This window comes from Mauremys reevesii, linkage group 2 (genome assembly GCF_016161935.1).
Source record: "Mauremys reevesii isolate NIE-2019 linkage group 2, ASM1616193v1, whole genome shotgun sequence".
Taxonomy (NCBI): domain Eukaryota; kingdom Metazoa; phylum Chordata; order Testudines; family Geoemydidae; genus Mauremys; species Mauremys reevesii.
Window position 1 is genome coordinate 228,519,924 of NC_052624.1, and position 20,254 is coordinate 228,540,177.

Below are 20,254 nucleotides of genomic sequence, written 5' to 3' on the forward strand. Positions count from 1 at the left end.
GAAAAGAAGATTACTATTTGACTGGGAAAAAGAAAATGTAAAAGATGATTCATTGTTAGAAATAGATGCAGTGTAGTCATAAGACAACTTTATCATTTAAGTTTAAACATTCCAATTAGCCCTACCGCAGTTTATTATACAGCATTAGCTTCAAAAGTTGAACTTTCTGTGTTACAAAGATGGTTTAAGACAAAGAAATTTAAAATTAGATTTAGAATGTATTGAAAGTCAAGATTAAGAAGGCTTAGAGATACTGTTATATCTTAAATTGAGGATATATTTTATTATATACAGTGTGTTGTTATAGCCGTGTCAATACAGGATATTAGACAAGGTGGGTGGGGTAATATGTTTTATTGTACGAATTTCTGTTGGTGACAGAGACAGTAAGTATGATGTATTTTATTGTAATTAGAGTTCCAGTTGAAAAACAAATAGGGTGAAAGTTTCCACTGGCTTTTCATTTTACCAGGACAGCAAAGGATTTGACATGTCTTATCCATTAAATTCTTCCCTACCCACATTTGATCGACACTAACTTATTATAAAAAAATAAACCTAATACAAGACACTGGCTGATCAGAGATTCACAGCCCTTAAGTAACTCTAGAGCAAAAGGAATTAGTACCCCTTTTTCCCTTCTAAGGATTAGCATTGGTCAGTGTTATCATTCCAAACAGTCAAAAAATTACTGAATACGAAGTTCAAGATTATGGAGCCCTGTTTTCTAACTACACTTGTTTTCCTCAGTTCTGTAAATCTGGCCAACTGGTAGCACTACATCAAGTCTCAGATGTGGTAGCAAACCTGGAAGATACTTTACTGAGCCAGTGAAGTCTCAGTGTTACCGATAAGTCTTCGGTCTTAGCAAAAGGGGAAGAGAAGTCATAATTACACAATGGCCCTCCTAGCAACAACATGAATATAGCAAGCTCCTTACTTGACATCTCAACTGGAAGAATATTACAACAATAAATGTTGAGGGGGAAGACAGTGACAATATTAACCAATGAGATTTTGTTGCTTCGTGCTATCTGAGACATAAGAAACAATATAAAAAACAGAAGAGACTAACCCATTTTAATAAACTAGCATTAATATATTTTAAAAAGAACTCTGAATCAGAAGAAGCTATTGGGATAATGTAACTGCAAAGTTTATTATTCTTTTCATAGCAACACAAGAGTACAACAGAAAAGATAGTAATTCTGCTAAGTATTGTATCTTTCCGATCAAGCATATAGGCACTCTAAAAACCTGGCCTCGGTATCTAAAAATTAACCACTACATTTAGTAACAAGGTACAAGGTGTCATTTAAGATAAGAAGCCTGCCAGTGTACACAGGAAAAATAACTAACAACTTTGCAAGAGAATGTATTTGAGAAAAGGCACATGATATAATTTAGAGATTTAATTTAACTGCACTAGCTTTGAAGCAGACTTATTAAATGCTCTACATATTCATGACATGGTCTTTGGTTTCTGTATTGACCATTACACCTAATACTACACATGTATCCAATTATAACCCCCACTCTAGAAAGTGACTGTGTGAAAGAGTTCTACAATGAAGAGGAGAGAAAGGAGAGCAGAAGAGACCCACGGAGCTCAGCTCTACATTCACAGATTAAGGTGAAGGTGAGTCAAGTCTACCGAGAGGTAGGTTTACTCTAGCTTTTTGTCATTTTCAGAGAATTACACTCAAATCGTAATTCTATGCTGATATTTATCACTGCAAACAATTGCATGATGTGGTATCTATACTAAACGGTCACACAGTGTGTGCATGTGACATGGTACAAAGGTTGAACAGACCTCCCTGTAGGAAGTTCCACAGCCATGTCACACCTCACCCAGTGGGGTCATAAATGGAGGCCTTACCAACCCAGACAACAGCATGGATTTTTGTGGATTAAATTCCAGGCAGGGTTTTCAGTGGCACCAGTTCAGCAGAGCATGGAACTTCAAGCAGATGAGTAGTTCTTGTTTTGTTTAATTCTATACTGTTTATCTGGAGTTTACAGATTTAAGATGGTTGTAGGGAATATGGCTAGAGGTAATTCTAATTTGTAGTTAGAATAAGGAATCTTATTTCTGTGAACTCTCTCTCCAGCTATTCAGGTTCACACACTAACTCAAAAAAAAAAGTTTAATACTAAATATTTTATTTCAATTAAAAAGTTAAAATCCTGTTAACATCCAACTGAAAAAACAATGTAAGGATACCTAAGTAGATTAGGCACACATTTCAATTTACCTTAACAATGTAATAATCTGGCAATATAGTTGAAAAACTGGAAATTACAACCACAAAACGGTAGCAATCATTTGCCCGCTCCTCACTAAGAATAATGGGAGATCTAATTCTAATGTCTGCATTAGGCAGTAAATTAACAGACAATTCAAAAGATGAACACATTCCTACTAACATTTTAAACGATATTGGTGCACAAATAAGTAAACAATGTACAGTTCTTTTGTCATCTGTGTTCCACGAGAAATAGTAAAGGAGTGTGGGAAAGAATATATGAAATGTTCAGGCTTCTTAGAAGCATTACAAACAATGGAATGTAAAATAAAGAGGGGGGGGGGGATGTCAAGACGTAATTGACAGTGTTCTGTATGAAACCCCACACAACTTGGCAGACTAGACCAAAATCCAGGTAAAAAGCTTTAATGGGGAAAGAAAGAAAAGAAAAAAAAAGTAAGATGGAATGTAAACACCAGACTTAATTCTGCTGGATTAAAAAACCTGAAGAAAACATAGCTATAATTCAAATCATTTTGTGTGCACGAAAAGAGGTTCAATTTACATTTTAATAACCAGTAAATGAAGATGTTTACACTAAAAGAACCTCATCTTCACTCCTGGTTGGAAGAAAGAAAACTCAATCATAGTTAATACTCCAGAAAATAGTTTCCTTCATTCATGCTTTAAAGCAAAAAAACACACTAGAGACTAAGATTCTAAGAAAAGTGTAATAGTAAAGAATGCCAAGCAATATGTAGGGATTAAAAGTAAGGAGTGACAATATTCCTATTTTAAAAGTTTTAACTTCCTGTTGTTCACAATAACCCCTTGAAATCTCAAAATGTTTCCTTACTAATTTGTTTGCTTAGTACATGAGTACGCTAGAAGTTTTTTGTTTTTTTAACTTGTTATTTATACATGGTGGGCTCCTGACATCGACCGCATGATTTTAGAAAAACAGAACAAAAGGAACACAGAAAATTTGTTTTTAGAAACAAAGATGTAAAACTTACAGCCAGAACTAATATAAGGAACATTAAGTAGACCAAATATTGGACCCCACCAACCTGACAATTTGAACAATACAAAAAAAATAAATTACTGAAAAAAGCAGAGAGGCTTGTCTAATGGTGGCCACGTGTACCTGTATGAAGAAAACAGTGTAAACAGCAGCTGGCTATTTTGTGCACTTCAAACTCTTTACAGATAGAGTCTATTATCTTACTGTTAAGATTCACAGTGTCCCCCCCACCCCTTCCTTATGCCTTTAGTTATTCACTGTGATTGAGCAGTAAATGTAAACAGCTGAGTAGGGACCTTCATATTATATCAGTATTGTATATGTTATATATTTCTAAGGCATCTAAGCATTTGATATTTTTAACACAGAGCACAGTTAAACAGAAAACATAAAGAGACCAAAAAGTATTCTCTGTCCAGGTTCCTTTGGTTCCATGGCACACATATATTTGTTGTTGTTATTAAAGGCTTTCTCCAAAAGGTGGGTCCAAAAACTCCTTGGCTAAAATATTTTTTTGCTTCCGTTTAATATGCAGATTTGTATTAACCACAACATATCCACCAAAACAAGGACCCAGGCAGAACTAATATTTGGATCAGAGTCACAACTGATTTTAATTACAGTATTCTTCTAATCTACTGTCAGTAGGTAATATCCTATTATCATATCATTGGCACTGCTATGCTTCGGAAGATCCCAAAATAGTAATGAAAAAGCTTTTTAAAAAATTCATGAAATAATTTAACCAGATCTTTGTAGATTAACTATTCAGACTGACACCGATATTTTAGCTAATTTAAATATATACAACGTATTTTAATGACATTAGGTAAAAGCTAAATCCTATTTAACTAAGAAAAACAAAATCAACTCCTCAGCAGATCACCTGCAGTAGCTTTAAATCATTATGTAAGGCCTCACTAAAGTTTCCTTAACCATTGGTTTTAGCACTCAACATCCAAAAATCCAAGATAGTAATATTTTTGGTTTTATAAGCAAGAAGTAAAAACCGAGATTTACATAATTACAATTAAAAGACTTCTATAATAATATGGAGAGGCAGACCGAGCTGATAGGGGAATAGATTAGGAATCAGAACATTTCCAGGAATCAACCACATTCCTAGCTCTGCCACTGATGGAGTGAGATGTCTCACCCACACCCCATGCCTCAGCATCCCATCTGTGAAATGGGGAAAATTATATTTCCCTTCCTTTGTAAAGCATTTAAATATCTGTGGATGGAAACTGCTATTCAAGAGCTAAATATCACTGTTATAATTAGAAGATGGGGCCATAAAAATGTTGAGTCCCCAAACAATCACCCATTAAGGTTCTTATTCCATCAGTCTAAACATTTTTACAGTAAAAACACTAATTTATTAATATCATTTGTTCGATTATCCTATTCAAAAGATCCATGAAGTCTTCATATTTTATATATTAGAGAATATATACAATCTTGTATTGCCCTTATCTATCTCACTCTCCCATCCTCTGCTGTCTTCACACCCATGTGTCATGTCTTGTCCCTATTTAGATGCCAATCTTGGAATTAGATCCACAGTTGAAGGTTTCAGTAAAGCTCAGCACTGACACAGTAATCAATGGGGTTCATTGTGAGTACAGATCTGCCAGCACAGATCAGTTCGCATGATCAGGATATTAGACTGCAAGATATTTAGGGCAAAAACTGTTTATATTTTTATAGCACCTAACACAATGAGACCAACATCCTGGTAGTAGAATCTGGATGCTCCAAGGATACAAATAAATAATTCAGTTTCTGAAATAAAGTGTAATTTCATGAGGTTTCCTACTCTCTAATTAATTCCACATAAGATAGTCTGGATATAAACTCAGTTTTTTAAACTGCATGTTTTATATTTAGTTAATTTAATTTATTTAAGTTGTAAATAAAGAGTAAATGCGTCATCTGTGTTGTAAATCAAATGGACATTATCCCACTTTTGTCTTTTTTTTTTTTTAAACTATAACAAAGATTAGAGATGAAATACTTTCTTCAATTTGTTTACTATTTGTGTTTGACAGCACTTTGTGAATAGCCAATTTCACTACATCCAATTTCCTCTGTTGGTCAGGGTATATCACAAACAAAGGAGACATATTTTATTTTTAAAAAGAAAAATGTGATTTTAAAGGTGACAAAAAGTAGCAAAAAGACTCATGAGCCGGTATAGTACATGAAACTACTTATAATTGATTTTTTAAAGTAAATTTCAGGTTAATTATGTCCTTTTAAATGAATCTACTTAAAATAAACATATTACCAAAAATTCATAAGATAAAATCACTTCAACAACAATATTGCCAATTTAAGGATAAAAAGAATACATCCAAACAAATCAAAGGTAGATTTTCTTCCAATTAAATGATATATTGATTTTTTATGAATGTGCAGTCATTTCTCAGTCCAGAGATCAGTACCTTGGCCTGTGCTCATTACACCATGAAGTTTAAGCCAAAATGCATGGTACATACATCCAACCTTTTTTTCTTCTCAATATCTCCTCACTTAAACCCTATACAGTCAGCTGTGTCACACATCTAATACTGCACAACATAAACATCTCCACTGTACGCTCAGCTGTCAGACAACTAAAACTCGCTCATCTAGAGCAACATGAACATCTCCATAATGTCTCCCCCTTCACTGTGGTTGCATTAACTCTGCAATACATGAAAGAAATCCCCTTTCCTAGCAGCTATTTTTCTCTCCATACACACACTACAGAGGTTCCTTTTAGACAGCTATCGACTGAATCTCCTCCACCCTCATTCTTCCTCCCTACAGAATAGCTTCCTAATTCAAGGACAGACATCAATTTTAGACATGGCCTGAGTGTCATTGTCTCTGGTTTTCCATCATCCCCTTTTCTTTCTCTTCCCTCCCCCTGTATCGCTGCCTGTCACCTGCTCCCTCCCCGGCGGCCTTGTTCTTCCAGGTCAGCTCAGCACACACACACACACACACACACACACCTTCTTCTCTGCCTATTCATCCTGGGCGTGTGGGGCGGAGATACCCCGCCAGGCAACTGACTGCATCCCTTCCCCTCGCTGTCAACAAGGGGCAACTCGGCAACCTCTCTCTCTCCGAGATCCAAACACACCAGTAGTTGCTTGCAGTGTAATAACCAAAAGCCTTTGGTTCCCCCCCCCCCCACCTCTTTTCTTCCCATCCCCAGCTACACAAACACCAGCCCGGCCACATCTTCTGCTTGATCACAAAGGCCTCTCTGATGCTGCCTTTCGATCACCAGCCCCCACTAACCCTCCTTCTCCCCCTCCAATCACTCCATCAGCCCCCTCCGCTCCCCAACGCCTGTGCACCCCCAGATCAACGAACGGCCCCCACCGCCGCCTTGTCTCCTCCATCACCCGGCTTAGGGAAAGGGGGGCCTGAGGGCAGCGGGGTCAGCCCAGGGGCACCGCCTGCCCCAACCCCCGCTCCCTCCCCGGCTCTCACCTAGGGCCACCTCACAGGCTTTGCGCAGCTGGGAGTGATGCGCCTTCTTCACCTCCTTGTCGGCCAGGATCTTCTCCAGGGCCCGGGTCAGGAACATGTTCTTCGTCTTCTTGCCTTCATACATGGGAGCGATCGGGGGGACCGGCCGCTCCCGCCGGGGGGAGGCAGCGGGGACCGGGCAAGGGGGGCACTCGGGCGGCTGCGAGTCCGGGACTGTGGCCGCCCGGCCGCTGGGGGCAGAGAGGGGGGAGCGGAGCAGGTCACCGCGCCGTGAGCGAGGCCCCCGGGACGGGACGGGACGGGGCGGGCCGGTCAGGGCGCTGCAGCCCCTCGGCAGGAAGCTCTGACCGCGGCGCTCTCAGCCCCGGAGTCGCCCGCCCGCACCAGCCTCCATTAGCGGCGGCGGCGGCAACAACCTGCGCTCGCCATGTTGGAAGGAAACGACGTCAGGGCCGCGGCCGAAGGGCTGCGGAGGAGGAGGAAGCGGCGGCGCGATGCCCCAACCCGGCAGGAAGGCGGAGGGAGGGAGCGGGCAGGCAGAGCCGCGGCGCTACGGAGGCTCAGCAGGGACTCGCCTCCTGCCCGCCCTGTGGGTGCGCTGCGCGCTACAGGTGCAGAGGGCGGGGGACGGGCTGGGGAGAGCGAGGCGCTGCCACCTGGGAGCTACTTCAGCAAAGGGAGCGGCAGCACCGCCCCCCTCCGGGCGCCCAGCGAGCGAGCGAGCCTTAGGCAGCGCTACCCGTCACTGGGGAGAGACTCCCTCAGGCTGCTCTGCCCCCTACCACCACCCTCTTCCGGGGAGACACTCCCTCGGACAGAGCTGCTCCCCACCCCCACAAGTTTCACCCTGGCCACAGCAAGAGATCCCTTCAGGGAGACTGCCCCAGGTCTCTCCCTGCTTAGGGGATAAAACTCTTTGGGGCAGACCTGCTTGCCCGGCTCTCCCCAGCAGGAGGAAGTCGGGACTCTCTCGGGCAGGCCCTCTAATGATAGAGGTATTTATGTCAATGAGATGTATCTTCTGCGTTCATACTGGCCCAGCCTCTCAGCCCTTCACTTTGATCTGAGATGTAACTCACAAGAGCAGGGGTAGGAAGTGTGTTTATATAATTGCAAATTGTGCATGATACTAATGAGGACTGAGGAGGACCACCAGGAGTTTTTCTTGTTAATACTAAATAGTATTACTGTGCACTTCTAAAGTGTTGTGAGTGTTTTTGTCCAAAGACCTCAAAGCATTTTACAAACATTCAGTCTTTCAGAACAGTTGCTTTTTCTTTGCCATTAATACCACGATTACCCTACCCCCTTAAAGTCCCATTTTAAATACGTTATTTCACAAGGGCCATCAATGTTAACACCTCTCCTCTCTTTAGCATAAAGTGACATAGGAAAAATAAAGTCTAAACTAAAAAATGCTGCTGTAATTTTTTGCACCTCCACTACATGATTAAATGGTGTTTTTGTGTTTTAATTGTTGTCTGTGTTTATCTTCTTAGACTTTATTCCCCTGGGGTAAGGACGGTATTTTCTTCATATTCTGTAGAGAACCAAGCATAAAGTCAAGTATCAGAGGGGTAGCCGTGTTAGTCTGGATCTGAAAAAGCAGCAAAGAGTCCTCTGGCACCTTATAGACTAACAGCTCTCAACAAATGGTAGATAACAATAAATAACAGTAAGTCCCAAATTTTGCACTTAGAATTAGTACAAATGTATCTAATGGTAGGATTTGACCCTAACTAAGTCCAGGTCTACACTAGGAGAATTTTGCTGTCATTAGTATATAATTCCAGCAAAGAGCTCATAGTGTGGATGTAGCTTATACCAACAAAACTGAACTTTTGCTGGCATAATTTATTCTCCCCCCCCGAGCAAAATAAGATATACTGGAAAAAGCACACTTTGCTTTATAACTGTATATACTGTATAACTATGGGTATGTCTACACTACGTAATTAGGTTGATTTTATAGAAGTCGATTTTTAGAAACCAGTTTTATACAGTCGATTGCGTACACACTAAGCGCATTAAGTCAGCACAGTGCGTCCTCACTATTGTGGCTAGCATTGACTTACAGAACGGTGCACTGTGGGTAGCTATCCCACAGTACCCGCAGTCTTCACTGCCCATTGGAATTCTGGGTTAAGCTCCCAATGCCTGATAGGGCAAAAACATTGTCACGGGTGGTTTGGGGTACATGTCGTAAGGCGTCCCTCCCTCCGTGAAAGCAACAGCAGACAATCGTTTCACACCTTTTTTCCTGGGTTACCCGTGCAGATGCCATACCACAGCAAGCATGGAGCCCGCTCAGCTCACCGTCACCATACATATCCTGGGTGCTGCTGGCAGACGTGGTACTGCATTGCTACACAGTAGCAGCTCATTGCCTTTGCGGCAGACGGTGCAATAGGACTGATAACTGTCATATGTCTCCTGGGTGCTCCTGGCAGACCTCGGTGAGGTTGATCAGGGGCGCCTGGGCAGATGTGGCTATCCTCCTCTTACTTAGAGCACCAAATGAGAGCCAGAGACTCCAGGTCATTCTCTTCTTTAAGTTTTGTCTCATGGAGATTCAGTCTTGCCTGGAATATCATGCCAGCTGGAGGCTTCTGCCTCAGGCTGCTCTTCCAGCCAGCAGCACCACGCAGTCACACCTACCCCAGCCTACCCCTTGCTCCCATGGCTCATGAAGCCTGGACAGTAGTAAGGAGCAGTTCAACTATAGGCTGAGCAAGTGCAGAATGGTGGTAGAATGTGCCTTTGGACATTTAAAAGCTCGCTGGTTCTGTTTGCTGACTAGGTTAGACCTCAGCGCAACCAACATTCCCATTGTTATTGCTGTTTGCTGTGTGCTCTATAATATCTGTGAGAGTAAGGGGGAGACATTTATGGCAGGGTGGGAGGTTGAGGCAAATTGCCTGGCATCCAATTTTGAGCAGCCAGACACAAGAGTGATTAGAAGAGCACAGCAAGGAGCACTGCGCATCAGGGAGGCTTTGAAAACCAGTTTCATGACTGGCTAAACTTCGGTGTGGCAGTTGTGTGTGTTTCTCCTTGATGCAAACCCGCCCCCTTTGTTGATTTTATTCCCTGTAATCCAACCACCCGCCCTCCTTTGAAATAAAGTAACTTGTTTTGAAACCATGCATTCTTTCTTTATTAATTAAAAAAAATGAGATAACGGACAAGGTAGCCCGGGTGGGGTGGGGGAGGAGGGAAGGACAAGGCCACATTGCTTATTGTAGCCATACTAAAAATCAAACTGTTTGAATTACAGTCTTCTGTTGCTTGGGCAATCCTCTAGATTGGAGTGGCTGGGTGCCTGGAGCCTTTCCCCTTCCCTCCCCCCCGCCGCGTTCTTGGGCATCTGGGTGAGGAGGCTATGAAACATGAGGAGGAGGCTAGACGGTTATACAGTGGATGCAGCGGGGGTCTGCGCTCTTGTTGGCTTTCCTGCAGCTCCAACAGATGCTTCATCATGTCCGTTTGCTCCCCCATTAGCCTCAGCATTGCGTCCTGCCTCTGCTTTTCGCGCTCACTTAATTCTTTCCTGGCCTCTGAATGTCTCCATGAATTAAGCTGTGCCCTATCAGTGTGGGAGGACTACATGATCTTGGAAAATATGCCATTGCGAGTGCGTTTTTTTCGCCTTCTAATCTGCAATAACCTCAGGGACAGAGATGATAGGGGGAGCATAGAAACATTCTACGCTCTATGATTCTGGGGGGACTGCATGGACACCTGCTAAATTTCCCACGCTGACCAAACATTAAATGAAAGTTCCTGGGGCTTTTCCTGTGTACCTGGCTAGTGCATCGGCGTTCAAAGTGCTGTCCAGAGCAGTCACAATGGAGCACTCTGGGATAGCTCCCGGAGACCAGTACCATCGATTTGCGTCTGCACTAACCCAAATTTGACCCAGCAAGGTGGATTTTAGCGCTACTTCCCTTGCTGGCGAGGAGTACAGAAGTCGATTTTAAGAGCCCTTTAAGTCGATGGAACGGGGTTGGTTGTGTGGACGCATTCATTTTAAAATCGACCTAACACAGCTAAATTCAACCTAACCCCATAGTGTAGACCAGGGCTATGTCTATACTAGGGGCTTTTGCTGGCACAGCTACATCAGTCACAAATCACACCTATAACTGCCATGGGTATCCCAGCAACAGTTTGTAGTGTAGACCTGGTTTAACCCCAATAACAGTCCCCTAGGGCAAGTAGGAGGTACATAGAGATGTCACTCACAACTGAAATGTATCTAACTTTGGGACAGACCATGCAGCTGTTTCAATAGCATACAGAAACATTACATTACAATCCAGGGCAGGAAACAAATGAAAATACTGTATCTAATTGAAGGTGCAAGAGAAATATAGGCAAGTGGAATGTGATTTAATATATTGGAGAGTGAGCAAGATAATTAAAATTGTTAACACCCTTACTGTTCCAGAAGGCACCAGGGGATATTTAATGACCTCATACAGTTAAGACTGGGTTTTCATCTCACCCAAAGGATTGTAACTCCAGCAGCACAGTGCCTGTCATAACTATAAAGGGAAGGGTAACAGCCCTCCTGTGTACAATACTATAAAATCCCTCCTGGCCAGAGACACCAAAATCCTTTTACCTGTAAAGGGTTAAGAAGCTCAGATAAACTGGCTGACACCTGACCCAAAGGACCAATAAGGGGACAAGATCTTGGTAGGGGGAAGGCTTTTGTATGTGTGCTCTTTGTTTTGGGGGTTGTTCGCTCTTGGGTCTATGAGGGACTGGACATCAATCTATGCTCTCCAAATCTTTCTGCACAAGTGTCTCATATTTCAAACTTGTAAGTAACAGCCAGGCAAGGTGTGTTAGTTTTATCTTTGTTTCCTCAACTTGTAAATGTTCCTTTTGCTAGAGGGTTTACCTCTGTTTGCTGTAACTTTGAACCTAAGGCTAGAGGGGGTTCCTCTGGGCTCTTTGAGTCTGATTACACTGTAAAGTTATTTTCCATCCTGATGATTTACAAAGATGATTTTTACCTTTCTTTATTAAAAGCTGCCTTTTTAAGAACCTGATTGATTTTTCCTTGTTTTAAGATCCAAGGGGGTTGGATCTGGACTCACCAGGAATTGGTGGGGGGAAAGGAGGGGGAATGGTTAATTTCTCCTTGTTTTAAGATCTAAGGGTTTGGATCGGTGTTCACCAGGAACTTGGTGGAGGAGTCTCTCAAGGCTACCCTGGGAAGGGTTATAGTACTTGGGAGGGAGATATTCTGGATGGGGAGGTAGACAGAGTTTCCCAAATGACTCATAAATAATGTGGGTGGTGGCAGCAAAACCAGATCTAAGGTGGTAGTTAAGCTTAGAGTTTCTCATTCAGGTCCCCACATCTGTACCCTAGAGTTCAGAGTGGGGAAGGAACCTTGACAGTGCCCCATAAAAGTATTTTGTGGAGTTTGTTAATTACACTCTTTTCTGACTCTGTGTTCACTGAAAAGCCTTTCTCATACTAAACCAATATTGATATTCCGTATGCCAGTCACGGTTTCATACATTGCATATGTCAAAGTGGCTTTGGCTTTTCAAACCTAACAATGGTGACCAAGTGGCAGGACTAAGAAGTCCTGCAGATGCCTTACTGTTTGTTTTGCAGAAATCACCTCAGCACAAATCTCCTTAGCAAAGCCATAAATGGATGGCATACAAAGTGGTATTTAGAAAAGAGAGTTTTCTATTGATTTGTTCAGTCCATTTGGCAGAAACAGACTGTATATTATTTTCATGAAATTATTATACTCTGAGACACCTTCCTTGGTCTTTTGTGTTGTCAATGTTAATGTGTGGGCAACAGCCTTGTTTGGTACAATGACATTTCTGTAGTGAAAGCCTTATTTTGCAGCATACAAGCACATGGTCTATGTCACAGTCTGCACTCTGAAAACTGTCAGTATGGAGAATATTCAGTAGTTGTTTTCTACATGTGACAATTAAATCTAGTTGGTGCCAGTTTCCAGATCTGGGTTGTCTCCATGAGACTTTCCAGTGGTGACTTCCTTGGAAGTAGATGTTGGTAATGAACAGTCTTCAGTGAGTGCAGAGCTCCAATAGTCTTTGCCCAGTGTTGTTCTTTTTTCCCCCTCCGTTGTGGCCAATGCATAGTGGCCATGTCTCATGATCTGAGCCAACTCTTGTGTTTAAGGCTCCCAATGGATAGAGTCGCTTGTCTAGTGGTGTCTTATTGATGATGCTGTTGACTTGCTGATAGAACAAGTTCTTCTCTTCAGAAATGGAGGAAAGTGTTGGGTCATGTGTACTGATGATGTTGGCAAAGCCACTGTGGTATATATTCTTAGAAGTATGATACTTTCTGATGTTGCAATGAGACATTCAACCAGAGCAGAAAGCGGAGAGTGAAGAGAAAATTGCAGAAGACCTGACATACTAGTAGTGCACTGGCTTTATCCTCAGACCCCGTGCCTTGTGTCTCTGGCACTTTTGGCAAGGACAGTTTTTGGTTGCAAATTGGACTTTTTAGCCACTTGCAATGCTGCAGCATGACACATAGTAACTGGACTGCTTTGACGCTTACACCATCGTCTTTCAAGATAGATGGTTTCCATTATAGATTATGAAGAAAAAAAGGTAACTGCATTCAAATGGCACATGTGCATGCAGTTATCCATTTTGCATGTGTAAATGTGTATTTCCATACACAAAGGATGTGTGTGCAAATGTCACAGGTGTAATTTAACTGGCCAGTTTTTGAAAATTTGGCCTCTAGAGTTGTTGCTGAGACTGTGGGGGGAAGACAGCAAAAAAAACTTATACTGTATTCCAGCTGTGTTTCATTCCAACTTCAATATAAATCCAATACACTTTTTTTTGTTAGGTTTGTTATATTTTGAATCTCTAGTTTCTGTCTTCAGGTTAGAGCAACTTCAGCTCAATTCATTGATTTCCAGAGCATCACCCAGTTGGTGTTTTAGATCAACATTCTAGTTAAAGGAAAAACACTAAAAGTCTTTGGAAACTGGGCCTTCCACCCCTCAGAGAGTTTTTTGGGTTTTTTATTACTTTTAAATGAATTACAGTTAACAGTTCTTTAAATAATAAGGGGAAAATAAAGCTGCAATTTATTTCCCTTTTATTCAACATACTGATCTGAGAAGTGTAAAGTAGGTATAACTTTTTGGTGTCCCAAGCACAAGATAGGGCCAGGGGCCACAGTGTGGTGACATAATGTTTTTAACTTCTTCAACTGAATTTTTGATTGACAAGTTTCCTCCAATTTTTGGCTTCCTTCTGGCCAACCATACAGAGTATGAATCTGGGTTCATAAAAAGTGTTTTGAAAGAGAGTAGAAGAAAGACAAAGATGTCAGTAAGTAAAGTTCCCACTTTTCTATGAACAGAGTATACACACACTGAAAACTTACCCCCTGTCTTGGGTTTGGCTTTTTTGGTAACTCAAATAATAACAACTCAATATAAACTTCAACATAAACTTTTTCCACAAGCTTGGCTATTTGTAGAATTTTTCCTATCTCAGACCATTGTTGCCTCTACGAAAAGATTCAGCCTCTCTAGTATCCTGATCAGAGCTAATTGCTTATATGAGTCCTACTAGCAGGTGGATTCAATTACATTGTACTTACATGCAGGATTCAAGTAAGTAATATACTCCTATATTCTGTGCCAAAATGTTAAAAATTCTGTGAACAATATTTTAAAATTCTGCATATTTTATTTGTCCAAATAACACAATATAATCACACCAGTTTCAGATATTTTGGTAATTTATTTCAAAATACCTGTCAGCAAGTATGTCTGTAACAATACAGGCAATAACAAAAAATTCAGGAAATGTTTTTTGACAAATAGATTCCTTATTAGGCATAGTAACACAGAACTTTGAGTAATTCATTTAAACTGTAATACAGAAACGTATTTCCTGCACACCTCAGAAACAGTGCAAAGGCTTGGGAGAGTCAGAGGTAATGGAAGAGCTGAGGGAGTGGGAAGAAATTGATGGGAAGGAGCCTGGGAGTGAACCTGGAGGGTTGTTGGGTCTGGGTAGGAGAAGTATGGACAGTTTTTTTGGGGGGGAGGCATTGTTAGGGAGTTGGGGATCCCCCTCAAGCAGACCCTGGCTTCTTTCTCCCATTCAGTCAGGCACATGTTTCTGAATACCAGTCTATGTGATCCATCAGCAGAATGTATTTTCTGTGGTGTAGCGGGGTGGTTACCCACTCCTGCCCTTCGGGGTGGAAAACAGCCCAGGAGAGGGCTGTGGCTGGGGCAAGAAGCCTGGGCTGATTAGGGAAGGTAGGCTCAGCTGTGGCCTAGCCCCAGTCAGGCCCAGCTGGCCCCTAAAGAAGGATGTGAGCCAGAGGCCCAGGCAGTCTCTCTCTGCCTGTAAAGGGAGAAGGGCCTGGCTGCAGGGAGCTAGAGACAGGGTACCTGAATGGAGCAGGACTGGGGAGCTCCAGCCTGGGAAGCCCCAGGCTGTGGCCTAGCATAAGGCCAATAGGTACTGGAGGTTGCAGAGGGCAGCCTGGGGGTAGGCCAAGGCAGCAGGTCCAAACCCAACCTTGCCAGTGATGAGTAGGCTGATGCTGCAATCTGGCGCAGGGGCTAGATGATGACTGGCAGTAGCCTTATACTGAGGTGAGATGGGAATATTGGGTGGGAGTTTCCTGGGGAAGGGAGACCCTAAAACTGAGAGAAAGGGGTCACTGCCAGGGGGCAGCACCCCAGCTAACAGGGCACTGGAGTCCAGGGAGGGACATGGGGGGGGGGGGAAGTGGTAGTGGATCACTGGCCTGCAGAGGGTGCTTTGGGATGGAAATCAAGCTAATTCCCTGAGACCAGCAGGAGGTGCTGCAGGGGTGACCCTGCACCCTTAAACTTGGAGACAAATTTTTGCAGGGGACATGAATTCTGCGTGTGTGCAGTGGAGTAGTATTCCCCCAGGAGTAGAAGATGCACTGCATCTCTTAGGAAACCCCAGCTGATAGACTCCTGTCTGGAGCCCCTGAGAGAAGACAGTAATTGTACTGCTACCACCTTCTTTGGGGATGAATGCCTCTGCTTTGCATCTTCCCCTAGATAACCTCCTGCTGTGCCTTGTAGGGATGAATCTGGCCCATTAGCTAGTTAATTTTCAAAACACTTTTGTAAGGCAGGTTTAAAATGGTACATGACTGTGCCAAGTTTTTAATATCCTTATATGAGTTATAAAGTAAGAATATTTTATTTTAATGAAAAAATCAATATTTTATTTATTGGGAAAAAGGTATTTGCTTTACCCCCTATATGCTAGCACCAGGCTCCCGTAACATTCTGGAGCTGATGTGACATGACCAGCATAATGCATGCTGGGGTGTCTCACAGACTGGAAACTGAGTAGACTGGATATTTTCAGCTGGAAGAGAAGAAAAAAACCCTATACACTGTAACTTAATTTTTATGTGCTGAATGATTCTCTTCTCTTTGATATGTGGTACATTTAGCACATCAATCTAAAACTGGTGCATTTTTTCAAAGTATTTGCAGGTCACATTTAAGAAGCTCATAATAATAAAAAACAGCTGAAAATATAGAGAACTGGAAAATGCTAAATAGGAATTTAGCAGAAAAAAATCTTTTTAATCTGGAAATATAGTAAATCAGATTAATAACGAGGATGGTTTCAGCTGTTCTTCCCTTCTAGATATTTTAATATCCATGTTGAAAGGCTCAGACAGAGAGGTCATAAAAGTCATGTGGATTAAGGTGGGAAGCAATGAGACAGGAGCAATAACCATTTTTAACTGCCACGAGGTGATCTTTGAATCTTCCTGATTGTTTCCTTCAGCAAATGCAGCTGGTTATTTCCTGTCAAAAATGCAATAACTGTTATTTCAACATATACATTATAAACTGTGGGTTTCATGGATGAAATGAAAGGGTTCAAATATGAATAACAAAAGAGAAAGTTGCAGGGGAGCCACTTCTATTCTTGCCTAGAAAAAGATATTAAAAGTCCAACTGTAGTGATTCATTCTAGTACCCTAGTTAAATATTTACTAAATGCATATTTATTAAAATAATTTTTAGAATAGTTTTTTGGAAACACCTGTGACAGGTTTGATAAGTATAATTTTGTACTCTGCTGCTCTCTTTCAATAAAAGCAGTCATTTTAGGTCTCAGTCTTACTGAGGTAGAAATGAAGATTGTGAGAGAGTAGTGCTGAGCTACTAGTGGGGCTACTGGGCACAATTCATTGTTATTCATGGTCCAATAAGATGAAGAAAGCTAGAGAGCAAGTGCTGTTGGCTGGCCAAAATATTACCTAGCCTACATCAAGAGACTTTGAACAGCAGCCTCTGCAGGATACTTATTTTTTCCAAACCCTCAGATGGATCTCTGCATTGGACATTGGTTTTTGTGACTGCTCCTGTTCTCAACGTTGACATTATGGCTTGGGCAGCAGCTTGGGCTAGCAACCCAAGCTCGGACCCAGGGAGTCAGGTGAGCTTGAAAGCCCTAGCTGCAGCCTGAGCCACAATGTCTACACGGCTATTTTTAGAGCATTGTCTCAAGCTGAGTTAGTGTGTCTGTCTTCCTGGGCTGGGAGGCTCACTCCCAGCTGCAATGTAGACATACCCTGTGTCATAAATAGTTAGTTAAGGGTTAAGTTTCCACCTGTAAAGGGTTAACACATAGTACCTGGTGAACACCTGACCTGAGGACCAATCAGGGAAGAGAATTTAAAATTCCTAGGAGGGAACTTTTTCTCTCTGTTCTTGTGTGTGCTGTTCTTAGCCGTTTGGAGTTACAAGGGTCCAGATGTTTAATCAAGTCTTCTGCAAGTTTCCATCTTTCTGAACTAATTTCTTCTAGTCAAGATAGTGAGTATTAGAAAGGTCCTTTGTGTCCTCATCTAATAATCCTATGTTTGCAATTCTGTGTGTTTGTTATTGATTATTCTTAATTCTGCCTGTATTGTTTGTACTGAGAAGGAGAGAGGATTCTCTCCAGAAATTAGTAAGGTTATACCCTATGAATGTCCAGCTTGGACTCATAGAGATTGTGTATTTTCTTGTTTTTCTTTTAATAAATTCTTTCTATAAAGATTGGATTAAATCCCTTCTACTGTGGATACAGGGGGAGGGGGCTAAGAAACTCTCTCTCGGTGGTGAGACAAGCTTATCTCTGGGCAGAGACGGGAGGGAGGAGACGGGAAGGTTTCTCCCTCTGTGAGTTGATCTGTGTTTCCCCAGGGAACGTCTTTGGAAAGAGGAGGGGGGAAACAGGGGTGTCCCGGCCCATATAATTGACCGGGTGGTGGCAGCAAAAAGGAGACCTACCCTAGGATTTTAGGGTGGGGGGATACATGCTGGTCCTCAACTTGAAACCCCCCAGTTTCAAGTGAGGGTGAGACCGTGACACCCTGTGAGGCCCGATACTGCAACCCTTATTCACAGGGGCACCCCCAGAAATTTTTGACATGGTATGCACTGTCGTTTGCCCCAGTGTCTCTCCTGCCAAGTCTACACCATGGTGTGCCCCAAGAGAGGAGACACCCCTGTGGGGTCAATGACCGAGTCCTGCACTGTTGACTTCCCCCTACCACAGGAGGGAAGGGGAAGCCCAGTCACCCTGGCAACCCTCATCTCTCCCAACCAATGAGAGGAGGGGAGACAGCATCAGTCCCAGTAGCCAATAAGAAGGCAGACCCTGTACAGAACCTGGGAAAGCAGGAGGGATGCTGCGAATAACTCAGCTTTCCCTCCATGTGGCAGAGACCAGCAGGCAGTGGAGGAGAGAGAAGTACTACAACCTGCCATAACAACACTTCCAGGCCCAGCAGCTGGCTTGTCTGTAGTCTCAGCCTGCAGAAAAACCTCAGGAGGGGACAATCTGCACCCTTTGCCACCAGCTTGCCAGCAAAAGGAGGAGACAGCTCATCTCTACTGCCACTGCCTGAAGCCTGTTTGCCCTGCAGCCAACACACACTGGATCTGGGATTTTGGATCCAGAGACCTGACCTGCGGGTTCCCAGCTTTAAAGACAGTCAGCGCAGTTCCAGAAGGGAGCGGGCGGTTAGTCCCTCTCCAGTGATCCCTAGGGAGAATCTGCTTGCCTGGATCAGTCTTCTGGCCACTCTTCCAGATGAGGAACCTGAGAGAGTACCCTGTATTATAGGTAGTTATGGTTTAATTTTCACCACATTGCATCTGTGAAAGGACTTTCATCTACCTGGATCAAGACCTGCACTGCCAATTCCCAGTATAATAAACTGTAATATTAACAACATCTCTTTACAAGCCTGCTACGTGTCTCCACGTACACCACCAAGGTACCTATGGGGGACAGAAAGAATTGAGTGGTGAGGGACACTTTTGTTTAGCAACATTGGGGGAGTGTGTGGTCATGTGACCTAGTGTGCTTGCCAGCATAGCCTTTAGTAATTCAAAATCATTATTAGGGCTGTCGATTAATCACAGTTAACTCACACGATTAACTTTAAAAAATCACGATTAATCGCAGTTTTAATCACAATGTTAAACAACAGAACACCAATTGAAATGTATTAAATATTTTGGATGTTTTTCTACATTTTCAAATATATTGATTTCAATTACTACACAGAATACAAAGTGTACAGTGCTTACTTTATATTTTTGTTACAAATATTTGAACTGTAAAATGATAAACAAGTATGACATTCTATACCTTTGGGGGGGCATCCTGGAACCCCAATATTCCTCATTTTTATATAATCATGAGCTTACATATAAAACATGCCTGTGTATCTGCTGAAAGTCATTTCTCTATCCATATATGTATATCATTAATGCATATAAAGTTATGAGAATTGTGTTGTATGGCTGTCAGTAAAACATGCTGTAAGTTGGGGAATCAGCCAGCTATTAGCTCCCCAGAAACAACAGCAAGGAAAGTAACCAGCACCCTGGTGGGGTTTCAAACAACCCGTCAGCAACAATTGTCCAGCAAGGGAGCTACAATTCAGTGATTCACCTGCATGAGGCCATACACAGGGAATTGCTCATCCGTGCCTGGAGACTCAGCAATGCCTCCAGACACGTCTGGATTGGTGCTCCCCAAGCACATGGGATTGAGGTTATAAAACAGAACACAGTGGCTACATGCTGGGCCTTTCTCCTTCACCCACCTACACTGCAAGCAACAAGGACACTCTGAAGACACCAACTGAGGGGACTTGCCCAGATTTCAATGGGGAACTGCAGTATCCAGTGGGGTGAGAAAAACTGCTTAGTCTAGTTGTTGCCCAGTCTAATAAGGTTGAGAGATTAGACTGTGTGTTTATATTTTATTTCTGTTGGTAACTAACTCTGACTTTTTGCCTATCACTTAAAATCTGTGTTTTGTAGTCAATACATTTGTTTTACTGTTTATCTTTACTAGTGAGTTTGTATGACGCATGTGGCAAATCTGCTCAGGTTTTGCAAAAGCTGGTGTATATCCACTCTCCACTGATG

The 20,254-nt window shown here is 42.5% G+C and overlaps 1 protein-coding gene across 1 annotated transcript in view; it reads right to left on the reverse strand.

The window, feature by feature from the left end:
* ARFGEF1 (ADP ribosylation factor guanine nucleotide exchange factor 1) overlaps positions 1-7,445 on the reverse strand; it is a 171,072-nt gene extending 163,627 nt beyond the window's left edge. The window contains exon 1 of the mRNA XM_039524399.1: positions 6,763-7,445. Within this exon, the coding sequence (XP_039380333.1) occupies positions 6,763-6,886 (124 nt within the window). The 5' untranslated portion in view covers positions 6,887-7,445. The remainder of the gene's footprint in view (positions 1-6,762) is intronic.
* Positions 7,446-20,254: the final 12,809 nt, after the last annotated feature.